The 23733-nt window shown below is 47.9% G+C and overlaps 1 protein-coding gene across 4 annotated transcripts in view; it reads right to left on the bottom strand.

The window, feature by feature from the left end:
- The window catches only part of ACOT13 (acyl-CoA thioesterase 13), a 48848-nt gene extending 25315 nt beyond the window's left edge, over window positions 1–23533 (bottom strand). The window contains exons 1-3 of one of the 4 annotated variants that reach the window (XM_029590776.1): window positions 23219–23533; window positions 7661–7729; window positions 5468–5575 (exon numbers count right to left, since the gene is read on the bottom strand). In XM_029590776.1, the coding sequence (XP_029446636.1) occupies window positions 5468–5551 (84 nt within the window). In that variant the 5' untranslated portion in view covers window positions 5552–5575; window positions 7661–7729; window positions 23219–23533. Of the gene's footprint in view, window positions 1–5467; window positions 5576–7660; window positions 7730–19245; window positions 19251–22562; window positions 22596–23218 lie in introns of those variants that run through there. The other 3 variants (XM_029590774.1, XM_029590775.1, XM_029590777.1) reach the window with 3 other exon arrangements.
- Between the last annotated feature and the right edge of the window lie 200 nt (window positions 23534–23733).

Genomic DNA, 23733 nt, shown 5'->3' with positions numbered 1-23733 from the left:
ACCTTTAGCAGCAATTAAAGCTGTGAGTCTTTTGGGATAGGTCTCTACCAATTTTGCACACCTGGGGATCAATTTGGCATGAAGGGATTTGGAGATATATGATTATAACTTCACCCCTTTCCTAGAGAAAGTCAAACTGCAGCTGAAGAGATGGAAAGATCTGCCTTTGTCGATTATGGGGTGGTGCATCTTGGTAAAGATGGTTATACTCCCTAAATTCCTATTATTGTTTACAGATGATACCACTTTGGGTTAAAAACAAAGATATTCTGGCCTTTAAGTCAGCTATAGGCTCTTTCATTTGGGGGGGGGGGGGGGCATAAACGTGTGTGCATCTAATTTCATATGCTCAGGCTGGGGAAATCGCAACGTGGATTAACCATACCAGATGTGCATGTTTTTAACGTTTCAAGTCTACTATGTCACATTCAAGATTGGGTTTCTAATTGGAATACATTTGATGTTGAGGAGCTGATGAAAGGTTGGTCCTCACCATATCATCCCATTAACTTACTTCATAAGCCAGGGACCAAACTGGCTTCATTATTTAGGCCACCTTTTTGGTTGACAGCCTTGCACAAGCATGGTTATGGTGGAGAGAAATCACTGGATGCAATTCCTCTCCCTCCCCATTCATAACTTTAGAAGGCAACTATGACTTTTTTTGCCTGGGAGAGATTGTAAGGTATTCAGAGACTGAGCTAGTAAAGGATTCCACTCCATGTCACAATGGATTGATACCGAATTAGTGTCCATTTATTCTTTTCAGCAATTACAAGAGTCATGGGGGATATCGCATAGGCAATTATTTGCGTATTTACAGGGAAGACACTATTGTCTACAACTCTCTAAGGGGAATCTGTCTCTCTCAGAGAACAAGGAACATTTCTGGAAACTATTCCTAAATTTAATAAAATCGTGATTTGAGCTGAGCATTTAAAATCTAAATTACCAGATCCTCATTTAGAACATCTAGTAACACAGTGGAGTGATAAATCTAATAAATGATTGCTTCATGGAGCAATTGGTTCAGGAACCAACAAGAGAGGGACCTATTTTAGATTTAATTCTTAGTGGAACGCAGGATTTGGTGAGAGAGGTAATGGTGGTGGGGCCACTTGGCAACAGGGATCATAACATGATCAAATTTAATCTAATAACTGGAAGGGGGGACAATAAGTAAATCTGCAGCTCTAATACTAAACTTTTAAAAAGGGAAACTTTGATAAAATGAGGAAATAGTTAGAAAAAAACTGAAAGGTGCAGCTGCAAAGATTAAAAGTGTTCAACAGGCTTGGACATTGTTTAAAAATACAATCCTAGAGGCGCAGTCCATATGTATTCCATACATTAAGAAGGCAAAACGATTACCGTCATGGTTAAAAGGTGAGGTGAAAGAGGCTACTTTAGCCAAAAAAAAATCCTTCAAAAATTGGAAGAAGTATCCATCTGAAGAAAATAGGATAAAACATAAGCATTGTCAAGTTAGGTGTAAAACACTGATAAGACAGGCGAAGAGAGAATTTGAAATGAAGTTGGCCATAGAGGCAAAAACTCACAATAAAAACTTTTAAAATATATCCAAACCAAAAACCTGTGAGGGAGTCTGTTGGACCATTAGATGACCGAGGGGTTAAAGGGGCTCTTAGGGAAGATAAGGCCATTGCAGAAAGACTAAATGAATTCTTTGCTTCCATGTTTACTAATGAGGATGTTGGGGAGATACCAGTTCCGGAGATGGTTTTCAGGGGTGATGAGTCAGACGAACTGAACAAAATCACTGTGAAACTGGAAGATGTAGTAGGCCAGATTGACAAACTAAAGAGTAGCAAATCACCTGGACCGGATGGTATGCATTCTAGGGTACTGAAGGAACTCAGAAATGAAATTTATGATCTATTAGTTAAAATTTGTAACCTATCATTAAAATCATCCATTGTACCTGAAGACTGGAGGGTGGCCAATGTAACCAGTATTTAAAAAAGGCTCCAGGGGCGATACGGGTAAATATAGATCAGAGAGCCTAACTTCAGTGCTGGGAAAAATAGTGGAAACTATTCTCAAGATCAAAATCGTAGAGCATATAGAAAGACATGATTTAATGGAACACAGTCAACATGGATTTACCCAAGGGAAGTCTTGCCTAACAAATCTGCTTCATTTTTTTGAAGGGGTTAATAAACAGGTGGATAAAGGTGAACTGGTAGATGTAGTGTATTTGGATTTTCAGAAGGCGTTTGACAAAGTCCCTCATGAGAGGCTTCTACTAAAACTAAAAAGTCATGGGATAGGAGGCGATGTCCTTTCGTGGATTACAAACTGGTTAAAAGATAGGAAACAGAGAGTAGGATTAAATGGTCGATTTTCTCAGTGGAAAAGGGTAAACAGTGGAGTGCCTCAGGGATCTGTACTTGGACCGCTGCTTTTCAATATATATATAAATGATCTGGAAAGGAATAAGACGAGTGAGGTTATCAAATTTGCGGATGATACAAAATTATTCAGAGTAGTTAAATCACAAGCAGACTGTGATACATTACAGGAGGACCTTGCAAGACTGGAAGATTGGACATCCAAATGGCAGATGAAATTTAATGTGGACAAGTGCAAGGTGTTGCATATAGGGAAAAATAACCCTTGCTGTAGTTACACTATGTTAGATTCCATATTAGGAGCTACCACCCAGGAAAAAGATCTAGGCATCATAGTGGATAATACTTTAAAATCGTCGGCTCAGTGTGCTGCTGCAGTCAAAAAAGCAAACAGAATGTTAGGAATTATTAGGAAGGGAATGGTTAATAGAACGGAAAATGTCATAATGCCTCTAATATCGCTCCATGGTGAGACCACACCTTGAATACTGTGTACAATTCTGATTGCCGCATCTCAAAAAAGATATAGTTGTGATGGAGAAGGTACAGAGAAGGGCAACCAAAATGATAAAGGGGATGGAACAGCTCCCCTATGAGGAAAGGCTGAAGAGGTTTGGGCTGTTCAGCTTAGAGAAGAGACGGCTGAGGGGGGATATGATAGAGGTCTTTAAGATCATGAGAGGTCTTGAACGAGTAGATGTGACTCGGTTATTTACACTTTCGAATAATAGAAGGACTAGGGGGCATTCCATGAAGTTAGCAAGTAGCATATTTAAGACTAATCGGAGAAAATTCTTTTTCACTCAACGCACAATAAAGCTCTGGAATTTGTTGCCAGAGGATGTGGTTAGTGCAGTTAGTGTAGCTGGGTTCAAAAAAGGTTTGGATAAGTTCTTGGAGGAGAAGTCCATTAATGGCTATTAATCAATTATTCTTAGGGAATAGCCACTGCTATTAATTGCATCAGTAGCATGGGATCTTCTTAGTGTTTGGGTAATTGCCAGGTTCTTGTGGCCTGTGCTATTTGGTAACTTCATGGAATGCCTCCTAGTCCTTCTAGGACTAGGAGGCATTCCAGTCAGTGCGAAGAGAAAGACACTTAGGGGTAGATTTTCAAACCGCGGCACGTGTAAATCCTTGGGTTTACTCACGTGGCCGGGCCTTACGCATATCGGGCCAATTTTCAAACGGTTCGGCCATGCGTGTAAATCCCGGAGATTGAAAAAGGGGTGGTCCGGGGGGGGTGAGGCGGGACTAGAGGTGCCCGGCCCAGCAGCCATTTGCCGCTATGCCGGCGCACGCAACTTGCTCCTGCTCCTTGGCAGGAGCAAAAGGTAAAATAGAAAAATTAGGGCTAGTTAGGATAGGGTTAGGGGGAGGGCAGGATAGGGAAAAGGGAAGGGAGGTTAGGCTAGGGGGTTGGGAAGTTCCCTCACAGTCCGCTCCTTAATTAGAGCGGACTGGGAGGGAACTGGGGAAGGCCCCGATGCGTCGCCGTGCACAACTGCAAAAGTAGACACCCCCCCCTTGTGTGCGCCGACCTGGCATTTTATAACATGCGCGCACCAGCACATGAGTGTTATAAAATTGCGCGTCCATGTGCGAGCACCGGGTAGCGCGTGCGCGTAGATTTTGAAAATCTACCCCTTAGACTTTTTAGGTACAGGTGCTATTATGGCCGATAATGTGCCGAACGCTCAACTAGGCGTACAAAAATTATGCGTCCAACACTTAAGCGCGCACACCTAGGCGGCCAAAAAAATTAAGCACACAATACTACTTGAGCGCAGAAGGAAACGATGCTTAATGTGGGTTCACAGACTACAAGGCCCAACTGTGCACCCAAAAACAGTGCACAACTGGACGCACAGCTAGACGCATACGCCGGATCAACAATCCTGAGGAGGGCAGCCTTAGTAAGCGCACGAAAAGCCATTGCGGCCTACCACACGGTGAGCACAGAAAAGCCTCGTGGTGGGGCCTAGCCTCAGGAGGCTGCTCAACTTGCCAGGCTGCCCATGTCTCTCGACCTCCCACGGAGCAGGATGAACGTTGGAGTGGCGCACCAAGCATGTAGACCGAGGGAGGAGGAAGCCCTTCCTTCTAAGTCCCTGTAAGTTTCTGTATAATTAAAAAAAAATTTTTTAAACTTACTGGAGCTTGGCTTTACCTGGCTGCGTATGGAGACGGGCTCCGGCTGTGGGGGGAGAGGGCATGGGCCTTCACCGCCGCGCTCGGCTTCCTGTACCCACTGCCTTTCAGATTCTCCAGCAGCTAAGTCCATGCCGACTGAAACAAGGCACTCATCTGAGGGACCATGGAAATTAGCTCAGGAATTCTCAACTGTAGGAGGGACCATTTGGTATCACTGCAGGAGAGCAGAGTGAATTTATTTCCTGAATTCTCCTTTTTTTTTTAAATGAAGCAATCCCCAGTAGGAAGATTCATGCTCACCATCTGCTGGAGACGGAGAATACTGTTGGGCTGATGTCACTTCAGGAGTATATGTACTGTGACATCAGCTTGCTCTGTCTTCATCTGCTGGAAGAGGTGCATAACCCACTTGTTCTGGATTCATCTGACTGGATGCTAAGAAACTGCAATGTTTTTTTCGGAGGAGGGGCCACTATCATGGCAATATTGTTTATAATTTGCCCAAGATCAAACAGAGCAGGATTTGAACTCTCAGTTCCCCGATTTGTAGCCCTCTGCTCTATCCACTAGGCTACTCCTCCGATCTATAGCTAGCCAAACATGAAGTAGAAAATAAAGATGAAAGGAATGTGCACATTACCATAATTAAGTCATTGCATAAAGCTATGCATGAGACTCTACAGAACATCAAAAATTATGCGTAACACAAGCTACTGCACTAGAGCTACACAAGTTTTCTTTTTTAATGTCACACAAGACCGAAGCTAATTATAATCCTATATTTCAATGGGTGTTCCTGACCTGGCCACAAATGAGGTTCAAGTACAATGAGTTTCTTCTATAACAAAGCCTGAGCTTTTCATGTGCTAGACTCAACGAAAAGACTCCTGTGATGCCACTCAGAATCTTACATTTGACTTTTCCTTTCCCTTGATGCATACCTTTCTCATGATTGTATCAAAGCCATTACGCTCACTCATCGCTCTGAACAATTGGCGCAGGTTGTTTATGGACAGCGGGCACATGGTGCTCTTGACAGCTGGATTATCCTGGAACAGAAAGCAGAGGAGCCAAGGGGTGAATTAAAGATGGTCAGGGATAGAAAAATATGCTCTCCTGCTCACCTCAGATGAATTTATTTTCACTGCTGCGGAGAACGGCTGAGGTAGGAGCAGAAACCTGGTAAACACCCCACCATGGGGCTCACAAGCAGCAGCAGCAGAGCAGGAAATAGCATAGAGGAGGAGGTGGATGTGGGCAGCAATGCCTTCTCCCTCCAACACGTTAACCCTGACAGGAATTAGTTGTGTGGAGGAGCAGGGCCACAGTGGAGGGGAGGCTGGACACATAAAATGTCTGAGCTGGAAGAGGAACAGGAGGGGAGAAATACTTGAGAATTGTGGGACAGAGAGGATGAATGGCAAAAAGAGAGCGAGATTGGGAATAGAGAGAAAAAGAAGAAAAAATTGAAGAGAATATGGAAAAAAGAGAATGGAGGGGGAAAAACAAGAAAATAAGAGAAAGGAAAAAAAAAATCACAAAACAGAGGAGAGGAGAAAGGAGTAACAGTAAAGGCAAAGTCCCTTCTTTCCTGCAGCAATTCAGGAGTAAATTCTGCACTAACAGGCCGATACAGTAAAGTGCACTCCAGCAGAGCGCACAGTTAACCCACATTTGGACGCGCGTTTTCGACGCGCTAGCTTTACCCCTTATTCAGTAAGGGGTAATAGCGTGCCGAAAACGCGCGTCCAATCCCCCCCCCCCCCCCGAAACTAATAGTGCCCGCAATATACAAATGCATGTTGATGGCCCTATTAGTTATTCCCGCGCGATTCAGAAAGTAAAATGTGCAGCCAAGCCGCACATTTTACTTTAAGAAATTAGCGCCGACCCAAAGATAAGCATTAATTTCTGCCGGCACTGGGAAAGTGCACAGAAAAGCAGTAAAAACTGCTTTTCTGTACACCCTCCGACTTAATATCATGGCACTATCAAGTCGGAGGTCCAAAAAGTTAAAAATAGTTAAAAATAAAAAAAAAAAAAAATTAAAACAGGCCCGCGGCTCGCGGATTGAAAACCGGATGCTCAATTTTGTCGGTGTCCGGTTTCTGAACCCGTGGCTGTCAGCGGGTTTGAGAACCGATGCCGGCAAAACTGAGCGTCGGCTGTCAAACTCACTGCCAGCCGCCATTCTTTTTACCGCGGGCTCTATTTTAAATAAATTAATTTACTGAATTGCACGCACAGGAGAGTGGCCTGTGCGCTTGCCCGCTCTCCCGCGATTTTTACTGTATCGGCCCGTAAGTGTTAGGAAATTCTGTGGCAATTCTGCAGCATATTTGCATGAATTTGAATCATTTGGCATATTAGATATTTATATTTGCATAATAAAAACAAAGTAATTTTTCAAACTTGACTGGAATCCGTGTAATTTATTTGTCCTTTTGGGAGTTTTATGGGTAGAGGATCTTGGTTATAGATATGGAAGAAGAGAGAAAGATCTCAAGGATGGGGAGAGAAGAGTGAGGGAGGATTAAGGTTTGAGGATTCAGAAGGAAAGAAAATCAGGGATGGGGAGAGGAAGAGAGGGCAGGGGGGTTTGGGGATCTTGAGGAGGGAGGAGCCAGAAGGGAACAGGGATATTATGAGATCTGGGATAGGTATCCAGAAGAGGGAGATAGAAGCATCCCTCTCTCAGCTCCCACTCTGCTCCCCCTCATATCCCCACTCCAGTTCTCTCTCTCTCTCCTGCCCCAGTCCATTCTCTCCCTATCCCAGGTGCCCTCTCCCCCCAAATACGTGCACAACCCCATTCTCCTCCTAGCTCCTCTTTTACACTATCTCAATTCCCTCAGCTGCTTTCACACAGCCATACCCAGGGCCTTCTTCACATATACATGCACATTTTCCCATCCTCTAGTCCCACTTCCACAAACAATCTTCTGGTCCCAGCTCCTCTTCCATAATTCCACCCAAACCTCCACCTCTTCATTCACATGGCAAACCCCCAGCCCAATCCCTCCCCTCTCTCTCCCTCACTAATCAGGCAGCAGGAGAAAAGCAAGGGCCGTGCCTTGGTCCGCGCTGCCCTTCTCTGCTGTCCAGGCAATGTTGATCATTTGCCAATTTCTTACCCAGTATCTCCCCAACAGGCTTCAGGCGGGACAGCAGCAGGGTCTGGAGTCTCCGTTAAAGTGTCTAAACTATAAGGGAATTTAGTCGGTATATAAAAGCTTTCAGATCTCCCTCACCCAATACTGTTAGACAATAGTGATTGAAAAACATATAAGAAAAAAGAAACCACACTCATACTCAGCACCCTTTTATCACGTTACACAACTGTATCATATAGATTCATTCTTACTATACAACTATGCAATTGTCTGCAATGTAAGGACTATACTGTTCAGTTATCTCCCCCTTTTCCAGATCCAAGTTAATTCTCCCTGTTTTATTGTAACTTTCTCACTTCCATCCTATTGTTTGCTGTGTTTGATGTTGGAATATTGATTACTATGTTACCCTCTGCTTTACACACATTGTTATAATTGTTATAATTGTTTATACTAATAATTTTTCTTCTGTCTCAAGCCTTTCCTTCCTTCCAGCAGTCTATGCTTCCAAGTTTAATTTCCCTGTTAAATGTAACTTTGTTTTTCATGTTCAACCTATTGTTTTTGGTTACTGTTCTTGGTTCAGTTCCCCAATTCGATGTAAACCGATCTGATATGGTCTCTACCATGAAGGTCGGTATAGAAAAGTGTTAAATAAATAAATTAATTAATTGTAAAGCGGGTTGATGTGATTCTTGTCATGAAATTCGGTATAAGAAAAATAATAAATAAATAAATAAAGAACATAAGAAATTGCCATGCTGGGTCAGACCAAGGGACCATCAAGACCAGCATCCTGTTTCCAACAGAAGCCAAACCAGGCCACAAGAACTTGGCAATTACCCAAACACCAAGAAGATTCCATGCTACTGATGCAATTAATAGCAGTGGCTATTCCCTAAGTAAACTTGATTAATAGCAGTTAATGGACTTCTCTTCCAAGAACTTATCCAAACCTTTTTTGAACCCAGCTACACTAACTGCACTAACCACATCTTCTGGCAACAAATTCCAGAGCTTTATTGTGCGTTGAGTGAAAAAGAATTTTCTCTGATTAGTCTTAAATGTGCTACTTGCTAACTTCATGGAATGCCCCCTAGTCCTTCTATTATCCAAAAGTGTAAATAACCGATTCACATCTACTCGTTCAAGACCTCTCATGATCTTAAAGACCTCTATCATATCCCCCCTCAGCCATCTCTTCTCCAAGCTGAACCGCCCTAACCTCTTCAGCCTTTCCTCATAGGGGAGCTGTTCCATCCCCTTTATCATTTTGGTTGCTCTTCTCTGTACCTTCTCCATCGCAACTATATCCTTTTTGAGATGCGGCGACCAGAACTGTACACAGTATTCAAGGTTAGGTGCAGTCTCACCATGGAGCGATACAGAGGCATTATGACATTTTCCGTTTTATTAACCATTCCCTTCCTAATAATTCCTAACATTCTGTTTGCTTTTCTGACTGCTGCAGCACACTGAGCCGATGATTTTAAAGTATTATCCACTATGATGCCTAGATCTTTTTCCTGGGTGATAGTTCCTAATATGGAACCTAACATCATGTAACTATAGCAAGGGTTATTTTTCCCTATGTGCAACACCTTGCATTTGTCCACATTAAATTTCATCTGCCATTTGGATGCCCAATCTTCCAGTCTTGCAAGGTCCTCCTGTAATGTATCACAATCCGCTTGTGATTTAACTACTCTTAATAATTTTGTATCGTCCGAAAATTTGATAACCTCACTCGTCGTATTCCTTTCCAGATCATTTATATATATATTGAAAAGCACCGGTCAAAGTACAGATCCCTAAGGCCCTCCACTGTTTACCCTTTTCCACTGAGAAAATTGACCATTTAATCCTACTCTCTGTTTCCTATCTTTTAACCAGTTTGTAATCCACGAAAGGACATCGCCTCATTTCCCATGACTTTTTAGTTTTCTTACAAGCTTCTCATGAGGGACTTTGTCAAACGCCTTCTGAAAATCCAAATACACTACATCTATTGGTTCACCTTTATCCACATGTTTATTAACCCCTTCAAAAAAATGAAGCAGATTTGTTAGGCAAGACTTCCCTTGGGTAAATCAATGTTGACTGTGTTCCATTAAACCATGTCTTTCTATATGCTCTACGATTTTGATCTTTAGAATAGTTTCCACTATTTTTCCCCGGCACTGAAGTCAGGCTCACTGGTCTATAGTTACCCGGATCACCCCTGGAGCCCTTTTTAAATATTGGGGTTACATTGGCCACCTTCCATTCTTCAGGTACAATGGATGATATTAATGATAGTCTTGCGTGTCCAAGTCGCGCTAAGGCTGCGCCCAGTCCTGCTCACCTTGTTCCCAGCTCCGCAAGTCCCGGGCCTTCCTCCCTTGCTGCCGCAGCCAGTCGGCTGAGCCCCCGGCTCAGGACAGTGGCATCCCTGGCTGCCTCCAGCGCTTCGGTGTCCCAGGCCTTGCTCCTCGCCTCAGGCAGGGGCTTGGCGACCTCCGCTGCCTCGACTCCACCCCTAGGCATGCACGGATTGCCCAGCCCTTTAAAGGACCAAGGTCAGGAAACTCCTCCGCAGTGCGTCCCGATGATATTACCTAGTCTCAGTATTTAAGCAAGGTCCTGCTCCTCAGTCCCTTGGCTTTCGGGTCATCACCTCTGTGTGAGCTAGTTTGCCATCCTCATTCCTGTGTACCTTGTTCCAGTGTTCCTGCGTTCCTTGTTCCTGTGCTTGTTCCAGTGTTCCTGTGTACCTTGTTTCTATTCCAGTGTTCCTGCATCTGTTCCTGAGTTCCTGCATTCCTGAGTCCTGTTCCTCATCTTGCTACCAAGGTAGTACCTTCTCGGATTGATACCCGGTACTGACCTCGACTTGTCTTGACCATGCTCGGACTGACCCTTGGAACTGACCTCTGTTTGCTTTTGATTACGCTCGGACTGACACCTGGAACTGACCTCTGCTCGCCTTTGACCATGCTCAGACTGATACCTGGAACTGATCTTTGCTTTGGCTGACCATTCTCAGATGGATACCCTGGCTCTGACCCTTGCGCTCCATTCAGACACGCTCTTTGCTCCTCCTGTGATTATTGGCCTGCCTGCCTTGACACCACCCGCGGCCTTCTTCGAGCTGGACCACTAGGCACTGCCTATCCTTCCCGGAGGGCCTTCAATTCCTGTCTTGTTCCAGTGGTTTCCGGTACCCTTGGTTCCGTTCTAGCTCGCCTGTTCGCTGACAGTCACGCACCTCTCCTCTTGGTGGGCACACCTCTCCGGGAGACTCCGGGAAACAAAGGGCTCAACCCGCGGAACTCCCGGACTGTTATTGGTGAAGTTCCTGTCAGCCTCTGTCTCCTTGTGTGCTCCATCTCCTGGCGGCAGGCGCCCTCTGGGATCCCTCAGAAGGCCGTACCAATCCTGCGCCAGGCCAAGGGTCCACCTCCAGCACAACAGGTTGCCAAGGCCATGGACTCGGCAGAGTCCTCCGCCGTGCAGGCTATTCCAGGCCTGGCTACACATATCTGGGAGCAGCAGCAATACCTCGAGGCATTGGCCACCTCGGTTGAAGAAATACGAGCCCAACTTGCAGAGTCCGGTATGGCCAACCCTGGGACTCTTCCTAACAGCACTTCCTCTGGTTCATCGCCCTCACGGGCATTACTGGCCCTCCCAGCTACTCCCTGCTTCAATGGGGACCCTCATCTCTGCCGTGGCTTCATTAACCAGTGTTACATGCAATTTGCGCTACAACCTTCCTTGTTTCCAGACGAATTCACCAAGATTACGTTTATTCTCTCTTGTTTGGAGGGAAAGGCTCTAGCATGGGCCTCCCCGCTTTGGGAGCATTCTGATTCCTTACTTCAGCAGCTGCCCCAGTTCATCTCCACGTTCCGACATACCTTTGATGATCCAGGCCGACAGGCGGTCGCCGGACACCATCTCCTCCACCTCCGCCAGGGCTCCCTCACAGAGTACACCATGGAATTCTGAACTCTGGCAACGGAATTGGGATGGCAGGAGGACTGCCTGTGGGCACTCTATCTGGATGGCCTGTCTTCAGCCCTAAAAGACGAACCGGCAGTCCGAGAAATTCTTGCGTCTTTGGAGGACCTTATCTCCTTGGTTGGACGGATTGACCACCGCTTCCAGGAACGGCATCGCTCTTAGTCCGATGCCGTTCCTGGCATCGGACTAAGAGCGGCCCTGGAACCACCTCGGTCCACTAGCCCCAAATCGAGGGCACCACTGGCAGTCATTCCTCCACAAGAAGAACTGATGCAGATCAACCATGGTTATCTTACTCCCGAGGAACGCCTCCGAAGACGGACGTCTGGTCTCTGCCTTTACTGCAGGGCTCCAGGTCACCAGATTCAGGCTTGTCCCGTGCATCTGGGAAACTCCAGAGCCTAAGCCTGGCAGGGGTCCAGAGCTTGGGCACTACAGTTACAGGGCCCCAACTACTGCTTCCTGTCTCCCTCTCCAGGGAAACATGATCCTTCTCTACCACCGCCCTTGTGGATACTGGGGCTGGTGGGAACTTTATTCTTGAAGAACTAGCCACGTTACTCCAGATTCCTGTTCAACCTCTGGAAGTTCCACTGCAAATTGCCACCACCCATGGAGAACCTTTACCAGATCACATCACTCATTGCACCATTGCTATCCGACTGACCGTAGGGACTCTCCATGATGAAGAGATTCCGCTCTTGGTCCTGAAACGGGCAGTACATCCCATTGTCCTCGGTCTACACTGGCTATAACTACACTCCCCCCACTTTGACTGGGAGTCGCTCCAGCTCATTGAGTGGGGTTCTCGATGCCAGACACATTGTTTACGGCGGGTGTCCCCATCTGTTCCCATGCTGAAATCCGCAACTCTTCCAGGGCTTCCTACGCCCTGCGATGACTACCAAGATGTCTTCTCCAAGCAACAAGCCGACATCGTACCTCCTCTCCAGAAGTTCAACTGCCCTATCGAGCTACTGCCCGGTACCATGCCTCCCAAGGGAAGAACATACCCACTCTCGCTTCTCGAGACTCAGGCCATGTCCACCTATATTAAAGAAAATTTGGCCAAAGGATTCATCAGGCCTTCCATGTACCCAGCAGGTGCTGGATTCTTCTTTGTAAAGAAGAAGGACGGTACCTTAAGACCATGTATTGACTATCGCGGCCTGAACGCCGTCACCTGCAAAGACCGGTATCTGCTTCCACTCATCAGTGAGCTATTCGACCGACTCCAGGGGGCCCGGATCTTTACCACGTTAGACCTGCGTGGGGCTTATAATCTAGTCTGCATTCAGCCGGAGGATATATGGAAGACAGCATTTAATACGCGTGACGGACACTACAAGTACGTGGTGATGCCCTTTGGGCTTTGTAACGCTCCGGCCATCTTGCAGAGAATGATGAATGAGATCTTCCGAGACCTTCTATACTCCTTTGTTGTGGTCTATTTAGATGACATCTTGATTTTCTCTAAGGACCTGGAATTCCATAGCTCTCATGTCCGAACTGTCCTTCAGCGGCTTAGGGCCCACCATCTTTACGCCAAACTGAAAAAATGCCTTTTCGAGCAGTCTAGTCTCCCATTCCTGGGCTACATCATCTCCAACCATGGATCCCGACAAACACCAAGGTATTCATGACTGGCCCCAACCTGTTGGTCTGCGGGCTCTACAAAGATTCTTGGGATTTACGAACTATTACCGGCACTTTATCGCAGACTACTCCACACGAGCCGCTCCACTCACCGCCATGACTAGGATAGGATGCAATCTTCGGGAGTGGACTCCCAAAGCCTAGTCTGCATTTCAAGTCTTAAAGAAGTCTTCCGTACTGGCCCTTGTCTCCGCAACCCGGACCCGAATCGCCACTTCATTGTAGAGGTTGACGTGTCCGCCATTGGCGCAGGGGCGGTCCTCAGCCAGTACTCCACAAAAGGAGCTCTAGTTCCCTGCTCCTTTTTCTCCCATAAGTTCTCACCTGTGGAGCGCAACTACACTATTGGAGATCGTGAGCTCTTGGCCGTGAAGCTGGCCCTCCAAGAGTGGCGCCCCTGGCTTAAGGGGGCTCAACACAAGTTTACCATATATACAGACCATAAAAACCTCGAACATCTCAAAGAAGCCCAGCTACTCAATGCACGGCAGGCATGATGGGCCCTTTTCTTCGCGAGGTTCCATTTTGAACTGCGCTATCATCCTGCTACAAAAAAATCTCCATGCCGATGCACTTTCATGCTCACTCGAGCCGGAGGATATTCCCGAAGGTCTGACCCACATCATTGACCCGGCCTGCATCTCCCTCGCAGCCATTACTACACTGCCACCCGGTAAAACCGTGGTGCCCCATCACCTCTGAGAGCGAGTATTGTGTTGGGCCCATGACTCCAGATTCGCCAGCCATCCGGATCGGACACAGACCCTAGAGATGCTCCATCGCCATTACTGGTGGCCTTCCATGGTTAAAGATTCACGTGATTACGTCGACTCCTGTCCCACCTGTGCACAACAGAAGCTGCCCACAGGGCGTCCGTGGGGTCTTCTACAACCCTTACTAGCTCCTACCTGACCGTGGTCCCATTTGGCCACGGATTTCATAGTGGACCTGCCCCCTTCCAAGGGGAACACCGTCATATGGGTCTTCATTCACCATTTCTCAAAAATGGCTCATTTTGTCCCGCTACCCAGGTCTACCCTCTGCACCAGAACTGGCCTGACTCTTCCTGTTAAACGTCTTCCGCCTCCACGGCCTGCCTCAGGAGATAGTCTCTGACCAGGGTCCACAATTCGCCACCCGCTATTGGAAAGCCTTATGCAAAAAGTTCAACATCTCGCTTAACCTCATTTCGGCCTACCACCCTCAGGTCAACGGGCAGGCTGAACGGACCAACCAGTCATTAAAGACATTCCTTAGGTCATATGTAAATGACCAAGAAGATAATTGGGCCGCTCTACTCTCGTGGGCCAAATTTTCCCATAACAGCAGCTACTGGAACCTCTCCATTTGCTGTGGTTTTTGGACAACAGCCCCGTCTACCATATCCTGTACACTTCAGATTCCTTCCCCTGCGGCTCAAGCCACGGCCCAGGAGATCCGATGTGTATGGGATCAGGTGACTCAATGCATTCGCCAAGCAGGCTAAGAAGACCACCGATGCCCATCAGTGTGCATCGCCCACATTCCTGCCTGGTCAAAAGGTTTGGCTCAGCTCTCGCATATTCGGCTCAGACTCCCACCACAACGGTTTGCACCCAGGTATGGGGGTCCATTCCCTATCCTACGCCGCATCGGGGCTGTCACTTACCAGTTACGCTTACCAGCAAGTATGGGAATTCACAACACATTCCACGTATCCCTCCTCAAACCACTTGCTCTTTCCTGGCCGTCCTGTCGGCCGCCTCCGCCTGCACAAGTGGCCACTGAACCTGACAACGTCCTAGCAGTAAAAGAGGTCCTAGACGTCCGCCGCCGCCAGGGCTGATGGGAGTATCTCTTCGCATGGGAGGGATTCGAACCAGAGGAGAACTCTTAGGAACCATCACAACACATCCTGGACAAGGATCTCCTACGGGTGTTCCATCGCTCTCACCCCAAGAAGCCCCGACCGATGAGGGGGAGACCTAGAGGGGGAGATACTGTTGCGCGTCCCGGTCGTGCTAAGGTCACGCCCAGGCCTGCTCACCTTGTTCCCAGCTCCGAGGGTCCTGTGCCTTCCTCCCTTGCTGCCGCAGCCAGTCGGCTGCGCCCCCAGCTCAGGGCAGCGGTATCCCTGGCTGCCTCCAGCGCTTCGGCGTCCTAGGCCTCGCTCCTCGCCCCATGAAGGGGCTCAGTGTCCTCCGCTGCCTCGACTCCACATCTAGGCGCTCGCGCGCTGATCGCCCGGCCCTTTAAAGGGCCAAGGGCAGGAAACTCTTCCGCGGCACATCCTGATGACATTACCTAGTCTCAGTATTTAAGCAAGGTCCTGCTCCTCAGTCCCTCGCCTTGGCAATCGGGTCATCACCTCTATGTGAGCTAATTTGCCGTCCTCGTTCCTGTGCTTGTTTCAGTGTTCCTGCGTTCCTCGTTTGTGTGCTTGTTCCAGTGTTCCTGCCGTGGTCCTTCTGGTGTTCCAGCGTCTGTTCCTGCGTTCCTGAGTCCTGTTCCTTGTCTTGCTACCCAGGTAGTATTTCTCGGACTGATACCCGGTACTGACCTCTGCTTGTCTTGACCACACTCGGACTGACCCTTGGAACTGACCTCTGTTTGCCTGTGACCATGCCCAGACTGATTATTGGACCTGACCTCTGCTTGCCTTTCACCACGCTCGGACTGATACCTGGAACTGACCCTTGCTTTGGCTGACTATTCTTGGACGGATACCCTGGCTCTGACCCTTGCGCTCCATTCGGACACTCTCTTTGCTTCTCCTGTGATCACCAGACCTGCCTGCCTCGACACCACCAGTGGCCACCTTTGAGCTGGACCACTAGGCACTGCCTATCCTTCCCAGAAGACCTTTATTTCCTGTCTTGCTGTAGTGGTCTCCGGTACCCTCGACTCCGGTCTAGCTCGCCTGTTTGCTGACAGCCGCACACCTCTCCTCTTGGTGGGCAAACCTCTCCGTTATCTCTCCAGGAGACCCCCAGAGGCCCACCTAAGACCAGGGGGTCGGGGAAACCAAGGACTCAACCCGCGAAGTTGGTGAAGTTCCTGTCAGCCTCTGTCTCCTTGTGTGCTCTGCCTCCAGGCAGCAGGTACCCTCTGGGATTCCTCAGAAGGCCGTACCAATCCTGCACCAGGCCAAGGGTCCACCTCCAGCACAACAGATAAGTTACACATTTTAACTAATAGATCAGAAATTTCATTTTTTAGTTCCTTTAGTACCCTAGGATGCATACCATCCGGTCCAGGTGATTTTGCTACTCTTTAGTTTGTCAATCTGGCCTACTACATCTTCCCGGTTCACAGTGATTTGGTTTAATTCGTCTGACTCATCACCCTTGAAAACCATCTCTGGAACTGGTATCTCCCCAACATCCTCATTAGTAAACACGGAAGCAAAAATTCATTTAGTCTTTCTGCAACGGCCTTATCTTCCCTAAGAGCCCCTTTAACTCCTCGGTCATATAATGGTCCAACCGACTCCCTCACAGGTTTCTTGCTTTGGATATATTTTAAAAAGTTTTTATGAGTTTTTGCCTCTATGGCCAACTTCAATTCAAATTCTCTCTTCGCCTGTCTTATCAATGTTTTACACTTAACTTGACAATGCTTATGTTTTATCCTATTTGCTTCAGATGGATCCTACTTCCAATTTTGAAAGATTTTTTTTGGCTAAAATAGCCTCTTTCATCTCAACTTTTAACCGTGACTGTAATCGTTTTGCCTTCCTTCCACCTTTCTTAATGCGGGAAATACATCTGGCCTGCGCCTCTAGGATTGTATTTTTAAACAATGTCCATGTCTGTTGAACACTTTTAACCTTTGCAGCTGCACCTTTCAGTTTTTTTCTATTTTCCTCATTTTATCAAAGTTTCCCTTTTGAAAGTTTAGTGTTAGAGCTGCAGATTTACTTAATGTCCCCCTTCCAGTTATTAGTTTAAATTTGATCATGTTATGATCACTGTTGCCAAGTGGCCCCACCACCATTACCTCTCTCACCAAATCCTGCGTTCCACTAAGAATTAAATCTAAAATAGCTCCCTCTCTTGTTGGTTCCTGAACCAATTGCTCCATGAAGCAGTCATTTATTACATCCAGGAACTTTATGTCTCTAGCAAGTCCATTGATGTTACATTTACCCAGTCAATATTGGGGTAACTGAAATTGGAGAAATTACTTACCTGATAATTTCGTTTTCCTTAGTGTAGACAGATGGACTCAGGACCAATGGGTAGAGTGTACTCCTGATAGTAATTGGAGACGGATCAGATTTCAATCTGACGTCAGCCCCTAGTACATATACCCCTGCAGGAAGTGCAGCTCTTCAGTATTCTCCTCGAAAAGCATTGTGGATATATGTGTGACTGACTAATTTGATTAACTTGAATAACTTCATAACTTGGTTAAACTTTATAACTTGATTAACTTGAGCTGGTTGAATTGGCTATAGCTGGAGACCGCCAGTGTACTCAACCGGAAAGCGTTGACACCCGGTAGGGTGGATGCCCTAGGTGAATGAAAACATGGCTTACCCTTGAATCATTCGAAATTCCATGCATAACGGCAGCCAAGGGTGGGATGCTGAGTCTATCTGTCTACACTAAGTGATAGAAGTGAGCGCTGCAGGGGTCTCGTGTGAGCTCGCACCCATGGTACTACTTCCAGTGTGGATGCCATCAGACCGAGGACTTGTAGGTAATCCCATGCTGTGGGGTGAGGTTCCCTCAACAGGGTTTGTAACCGGTTCCACAGTTTTAAGTCAGGCTGCCCTTGTCTTCTTTGATGTCGAATCGGACTCCTAGGTACTCTAGAAATCTAGAGACCATGAGGGCTGCAGACAACTTTTATTTGTGTTGACCACCCATCCTAGGCTCTCCAGTAGAGTTTTGACTCTGTTGGTTGCTTGGCGGCTTTCCTCTGGGGATTTCGCCCTGATCAGCCAATCGTCTAGGTAAGGATGTACGAGGGTTCCTTCCTTCCTCAGTGTTGCCGCCACCACCACTATGATCTTGGTGAACGTCCGGGTTGCCATGGCTAACCCGAAGGGTAGTGCCCGGAACTGGTAGAGACGGTCCAGGATTTTGAAGCGTAGGTAGTGCTGGTGTTCCTGATGAATTGGAATGTGTAGGTAGGCCTCTGAAAGATCCAGGGATGTGAGAAACTCTTCCGGTTGTATCACCCTTATTACGGAGCGTAGGGTTTCCATGCAGAAGTGGGGAATCCTCAGGTGGCGGTTGACCGACGTGAGGTCCAGGATAGGCCTGAACATCCCCTCTTTCTTTGGGACGATAAAATAAATGGAATAATGCCCAGTATTTATTTCTTGTGGAGGCACTGGGGTTATGGCCTCGAGGGCCAGTAGTCTGGTTAGTGTAACTTCCACTGCCACCCTCTTGGCAATGTTGTGGCAGGGGGACTCCACGAACTTGTCCGGAGGGTTTCGTAGAAAATCCAGGTAGTATCCCTCCCGAATGATGGCTAGGACCCACTTGTCCGAAGTTATCTCGACCCATCTGTGGTAGAATAGGGCTAGTCTGCCCCCTATGGCTTCTTCCCTTGGACGGGTCGGCTGAATCTCATTGTGGGGTACGGCTGGGGCCTGTACCCGAGCTGGTTCCCCTCTTGTTGTGCTTGTTCCGAAAGGACTGGTTCCTGCCCGTAGGGCAGGGTGCTTGATATTTGTTTCTGTATGGGTTGAAGCGCTGAGAACTTCTGCCCCTGGAGGACCAGGGGAAGGGTTGCTGGTTTCTCTTCATCCTGTCCTCCGGTAGGCACGGCAATGGGGACTCGCCCCATTTGTTGGCCAGTTTCTCTAACTCGCTGCCAAACAGGAGGGATCCTTTGAAGGGCATCCTTGTGAGGCGAGTTTTGGAAGATGCGTTGGCCGACCAGCTTCGGAGCCAGAGTTGCCTCCTGGCAGCCATTGCAGATGACACTCCTCTGACCGCTGTGCGCACCAGATCGGAAGCAGCGTCCGCAAGGAATGATACTACTGGTTCCATGACTTCTCCAGGGGTGTTGCTCCTGGTCTGAGATAAGCAGGCACGAGTCACTACAGTGCAGCAGGCCGTTATTTGTAGGGACATAGCGGCTACATTAAAAGACTGTTTAAGGATGGTTTCCAGACGCCGGTCATGTGCATCTTTGAGCGCTGCTCCTCCCTCCACTGGGACAGTAGTGCGCTTCGAGACCGCGCAGACCATGGCATCAACTCTTGGGCATGTGAGGTCTTTGGCCGCTGGGTCCAGTGGGTACATGGCTGCCATAGCTCGTGTGGACTCTGGGGTGCTCCATTCCAGGTCGATTAGCTGCTGGACGGCTTGTAACAGCGGGAAATGGCGGGAGGTCTGGCGGAGGCCCTTCAGTAGGGGATTCAGCTTGGGCCCCCCCGAAGTATCTGGGCCTGGGATAGCAAGCTCCTTCAGGCTGTGGGCGACCAGGTCAGGGAGCTCGTCCTTGGTGAAGAAGCATCTCATAGTTTGGTGAGGCTCTGTCCCCAGGGGGAGTTCCCCTTCTTCTAGGGGATCTCCTTCCTCTTCAGAGTTGTCCATGTCCCCATAGGTGGGGCTCCTGGGCGGTGGAAACCTTTGTCTAGGCCTCGAGGGGCCTGGGGCATAAAGGTCCTCTGGCAGAGGGTGTGGCTGGTCAGCCAGGGGTTCCGTTTGCATGTGAACAAAGGTGTGTAGCCCTTTGAAGAACTCCACCCATGAGATAGACGCTGGATCCAAGCTGAGGGGCTTTGGTTCCCTGGGGGTCCCTGTCTGCGGGGGTGTCCCGCTGGGATTTGCTAGGTCCGGGGTACCCACTGAGGAGCTATTACTTGGCTCTGGGTGGGACTGGCCCTGGGCTGGATCTTCCAGGGCGTCCTCGCACTGAACGCACAGGGTGTTGGCCTCCTCGCTTTGTGCGGCTCTGATATGGCATGCTGGGCAGAGACCTTGAGCCTTTATCTCCGTTTCTGGTGGTGCCATGGTTGTCGGCGCGTAAACCCTTATGCGCTCCAGTGCGTCTAAGGTGTGCGTGTGGGTTGTGCGTGCAGTTGTGCGCCCAAGTCGTGATTATGCGCTTAGCCCGGTAGGCGTGCGGCGCGCGTATATCTTGTGCTCGCAGCCCTTGTGCGTGTAATTTATGCACACAAGGATTATGTGTGTGTAACTTTATGCACATATATAATTTGTGCATCTAATGAAACTTGTGCGCCCGGACCGAGACTACGAGCGGAGCGGCGAATAGGGCCAAGATGGCGACGGCGACCACGCGAGCAATATGGCGACCACCTCAGAGGGTCTCCACATGGGTAGACCCTTGGATCTAACTGGGGCCTGGCCCTGCTAGGGCGGATCAACCCGGCGGCACTGGTCCCGGCCGGCGACCTGTGCGACTCCTCGAACCTCGGAGACCGGAGTCAACGCTGAAGGTTTCTACCTTACCTTGTCTTCGGCGCTTCCTGGTTTCGTTCTGGGCGGTCTCCGCTTGCGGGGGGAGAGGGCAAATACCTTCACCGCCGCGCTCGAGGGTGCACCCGCTGCCTCTCAGCCACGCCCAGGATCGGAGGCTAGGTCCTCGCCGCGAATCGGCCGCCGGACCGAGGCTCACCTCCGAGGGACCACGGAAATCACCTTGGGAAATCTCAACTGGGGGAGGGACCCAAGGGTATCACTGCAGGAGAGCGGGGCTCGTCTTCAGAGGTAGGTTTTTCTTCAAATTTGGGTTTTCTTCGTTGAATTTGGTTCTAACGCTGCGAGAGCGTGCAGATAGTCCCTAACTGCTATGGAGACAGAAAATACTGAAGAGCTGCACTTCCTGCAGGGGTATATGTACTAGGGGCTGACGTCAGATTGAAATCTGATCCGTCTCCAACTGCTATCAGGAGTACACTATACCCATTGGTCCTGAGTCCATCTGCTATACGCTTGGAAACTCCCATTATTATTGCACTGCCAAATTGGTTAGCTTCCCTGATTTCTCTTACCATTTCATCATCTGCCTGACCATTTTGTCCAGGTGGATGGTAGTATACTCCTATCACTATACTCTTACCCAACACACATGGGATTTCTATCCATATAGATTCCACTGAGCATTTAGTCTCTTGTATGATCTTTATCCTGTTGGACTCTATACCCCCCGGACATAAAGTGCCACACCCACACCAAGTTGATCCTCCCTATCATTGCAATATAATTTGTACCCTGATATAGCACTGCCCCATTGGTTATCCTCCTTCCACCAAATCTCTGTGATGTCAATTATTGGAAGAAGAGGTCAAGGAACATGGAAAGATTTATGGCAATGGGAAAATACATTTTTTTGGGGGGGGGGAATGAGGTGGAGGGCCTTGGCAAGTGAGTTGTAGACAAACTGTTCAATCCCTGAAGACGGCCCTTGATGCAATCAATATTCTATGTGAATGTTATCCACTTTTAGGGATAGGCAATCTAAATTGTAATATAAAGCCTATTATTAACTGGGTTATCTGTGGATTATCTTTTGGTTGGAAAAGCCGAGAGGCAGATTCCACCAGCCAATCACAAATGGCACGCGCTTCTAGGGGGTGGACTGGTATGTGCGCCGGAGACATTTCTTAGGCTCCTTGGGTCATTGCTGAAGATCTTGAGATTCGTGATTGTATTGAGAATATTGTTATCATCAGGTGTAAAAAACCTTTCTGACAATTTGGGAACCAGACAAAATTCTTTTGGAAGCCAGGGTAAAAGGTTTTTGCTTTTACTTTGTCTAATTTTACTCATTTTCATTGTTGTATATTTGTTCTTATTATTAGCAGAGTGGGTAGAGGATCTTGGTTATAGATCCCCCTTCCCCAGTGGGACTGCAGAGCTGAGATGTGGCCTGATCCTGTTGACTTCCCCCCCAAGGGAAGTTCCCCAAAAATAGCAGTGATAAAGGATGAAAGAACCACTAAGAAAGGAAGAACAAGAGCAGGAGACCCAATCGGATCTCCACATAACAAGGGACTAGGACGGGCTGGGTGTCCAAAGAGATGACGATCAAAGATAGGATTCTGGCAGTAAAGTTAGGGCCCCTTCACTAGGTTTCCCTCACAGCCGCTGGATACACTGCACATATTAAAAATCGCCATGGTGCTACCCAGATGCCTGACAAGAGGACACCTACCTATCCAGAACTACATATGTACCAACATTCAGATGTAACTTCAATATTACGAATGGATGGCCTTTAATCTATGAGTATTAATCAGTAAACTGTTATTAACACCCAGATCTAGTCCTGTCTATTCATTACAGCCACTCACCTCATGGGAAGCACCAATACAGTATTATGCAGACGGAGAACCTTTTAACATCATCTGGGGCACAAGCGAGCCCATAAAAAGAAACCTGCCCCTCCCAGGGAGTGACAATCAAGCGTGGAATAGAATTGTTAGCCCTGAAAAGAAATACATTAGCTTGTGTGCCCTTGGAACTAACAACCCTGCTAATGGTTACATTATTTTTCTCATTTTTATTTTTATATTCCTTCTCTCCCAGATCCCCTCTTTCTCCACGCCTCCCTCTCTACAATTCTTGCAATTCATGTACAGTACTTAGGTCCCTGCCCTATCACTTACAGTCTTAAGTTGGAACCTACATACAGTAGAGATCAAGTACATTCAAATCTGCCCCATGCATATTTACATCCTGAATTCAAGACTGGGTGAGCACCTCTGCCGTATTATACCTGTGAAGGTTCCAAAATCCTACTGTATATACACTGATCTTATCTCATCTCTTTGGAAACTTGATGAAGCCCTACCACTGCTCTATGCAAATCGACGCTATCGTTTTCTCTTTCTAGACCTCTACCATTTCAGGTAGATAAACGTATGAACTGACATATCTAATATAAATCGCAGGCATCCCACAAGAGTTTCTTAAAAACTGGAGTTATTATTAAAACAGGTGCACCCACCTTTTATTCTCCAGTGGTGCTAAAACATCCAGCATATATCAACGCCCAAAAAGCCAAGAGTTAAACCAAACACAGCATGTAATAGAGCCTAAAAGAAGATTTGGTTGTTTGAAGAACAAAAGCAGGTCCTGTTGTTATGGACCCTGCAGACACCTAAAGCTAAATTCGGACCGATCTTCTTCTGCATCCAGTGCTGCGCGCTAGCACCTTTGAATGCTTTCCCCCTCCCACCGCACTTAAGTTACTTCTCAGATTCTCTCCTGTACGCCAAAAACAGTCCCAAGGGCAGGAAGCGCGTGCTCGTGGAGAAGGACTGTTTGATTGGAAAAGCCGGGAGGCGGATCCCGCCGTCCAATCACTAGCGGCGCGCGTTTCTAGGGGTGGGCTGGCGCGTGCGCTGGAGACATCCCTTGGATACCATGCGATGTTGCTGCAGGAGACTGGTGGCGTTCTGCGCCTGCGCCCGCGGGATTACTGCGAGGGGAGGGTGGAAGCAGCTGTTCCCTGTGGTCTGG

The sequence above is a fragment of the Rhinatrema bivittatum genome, chromosome 2 (genome assembly GCF_901001135.1).
Source record: "Rhinatrema bivittatum chromosome 2, aRhiBiv1.1, whole genome shotgun sequence".
NCBI classification, from domain to species: Eukaryota; Metazoa; Chordata; class Amphibia; order Gymnophiona; family Rhinatrematidae; genus Rhinatrema; species Rhinatrema bivittatum.
The sequence above is the reverse complement of the archived record's forward strand: the minus strand, read 5'-3'. Positions and strand labels throughout refer to the sequence as shown.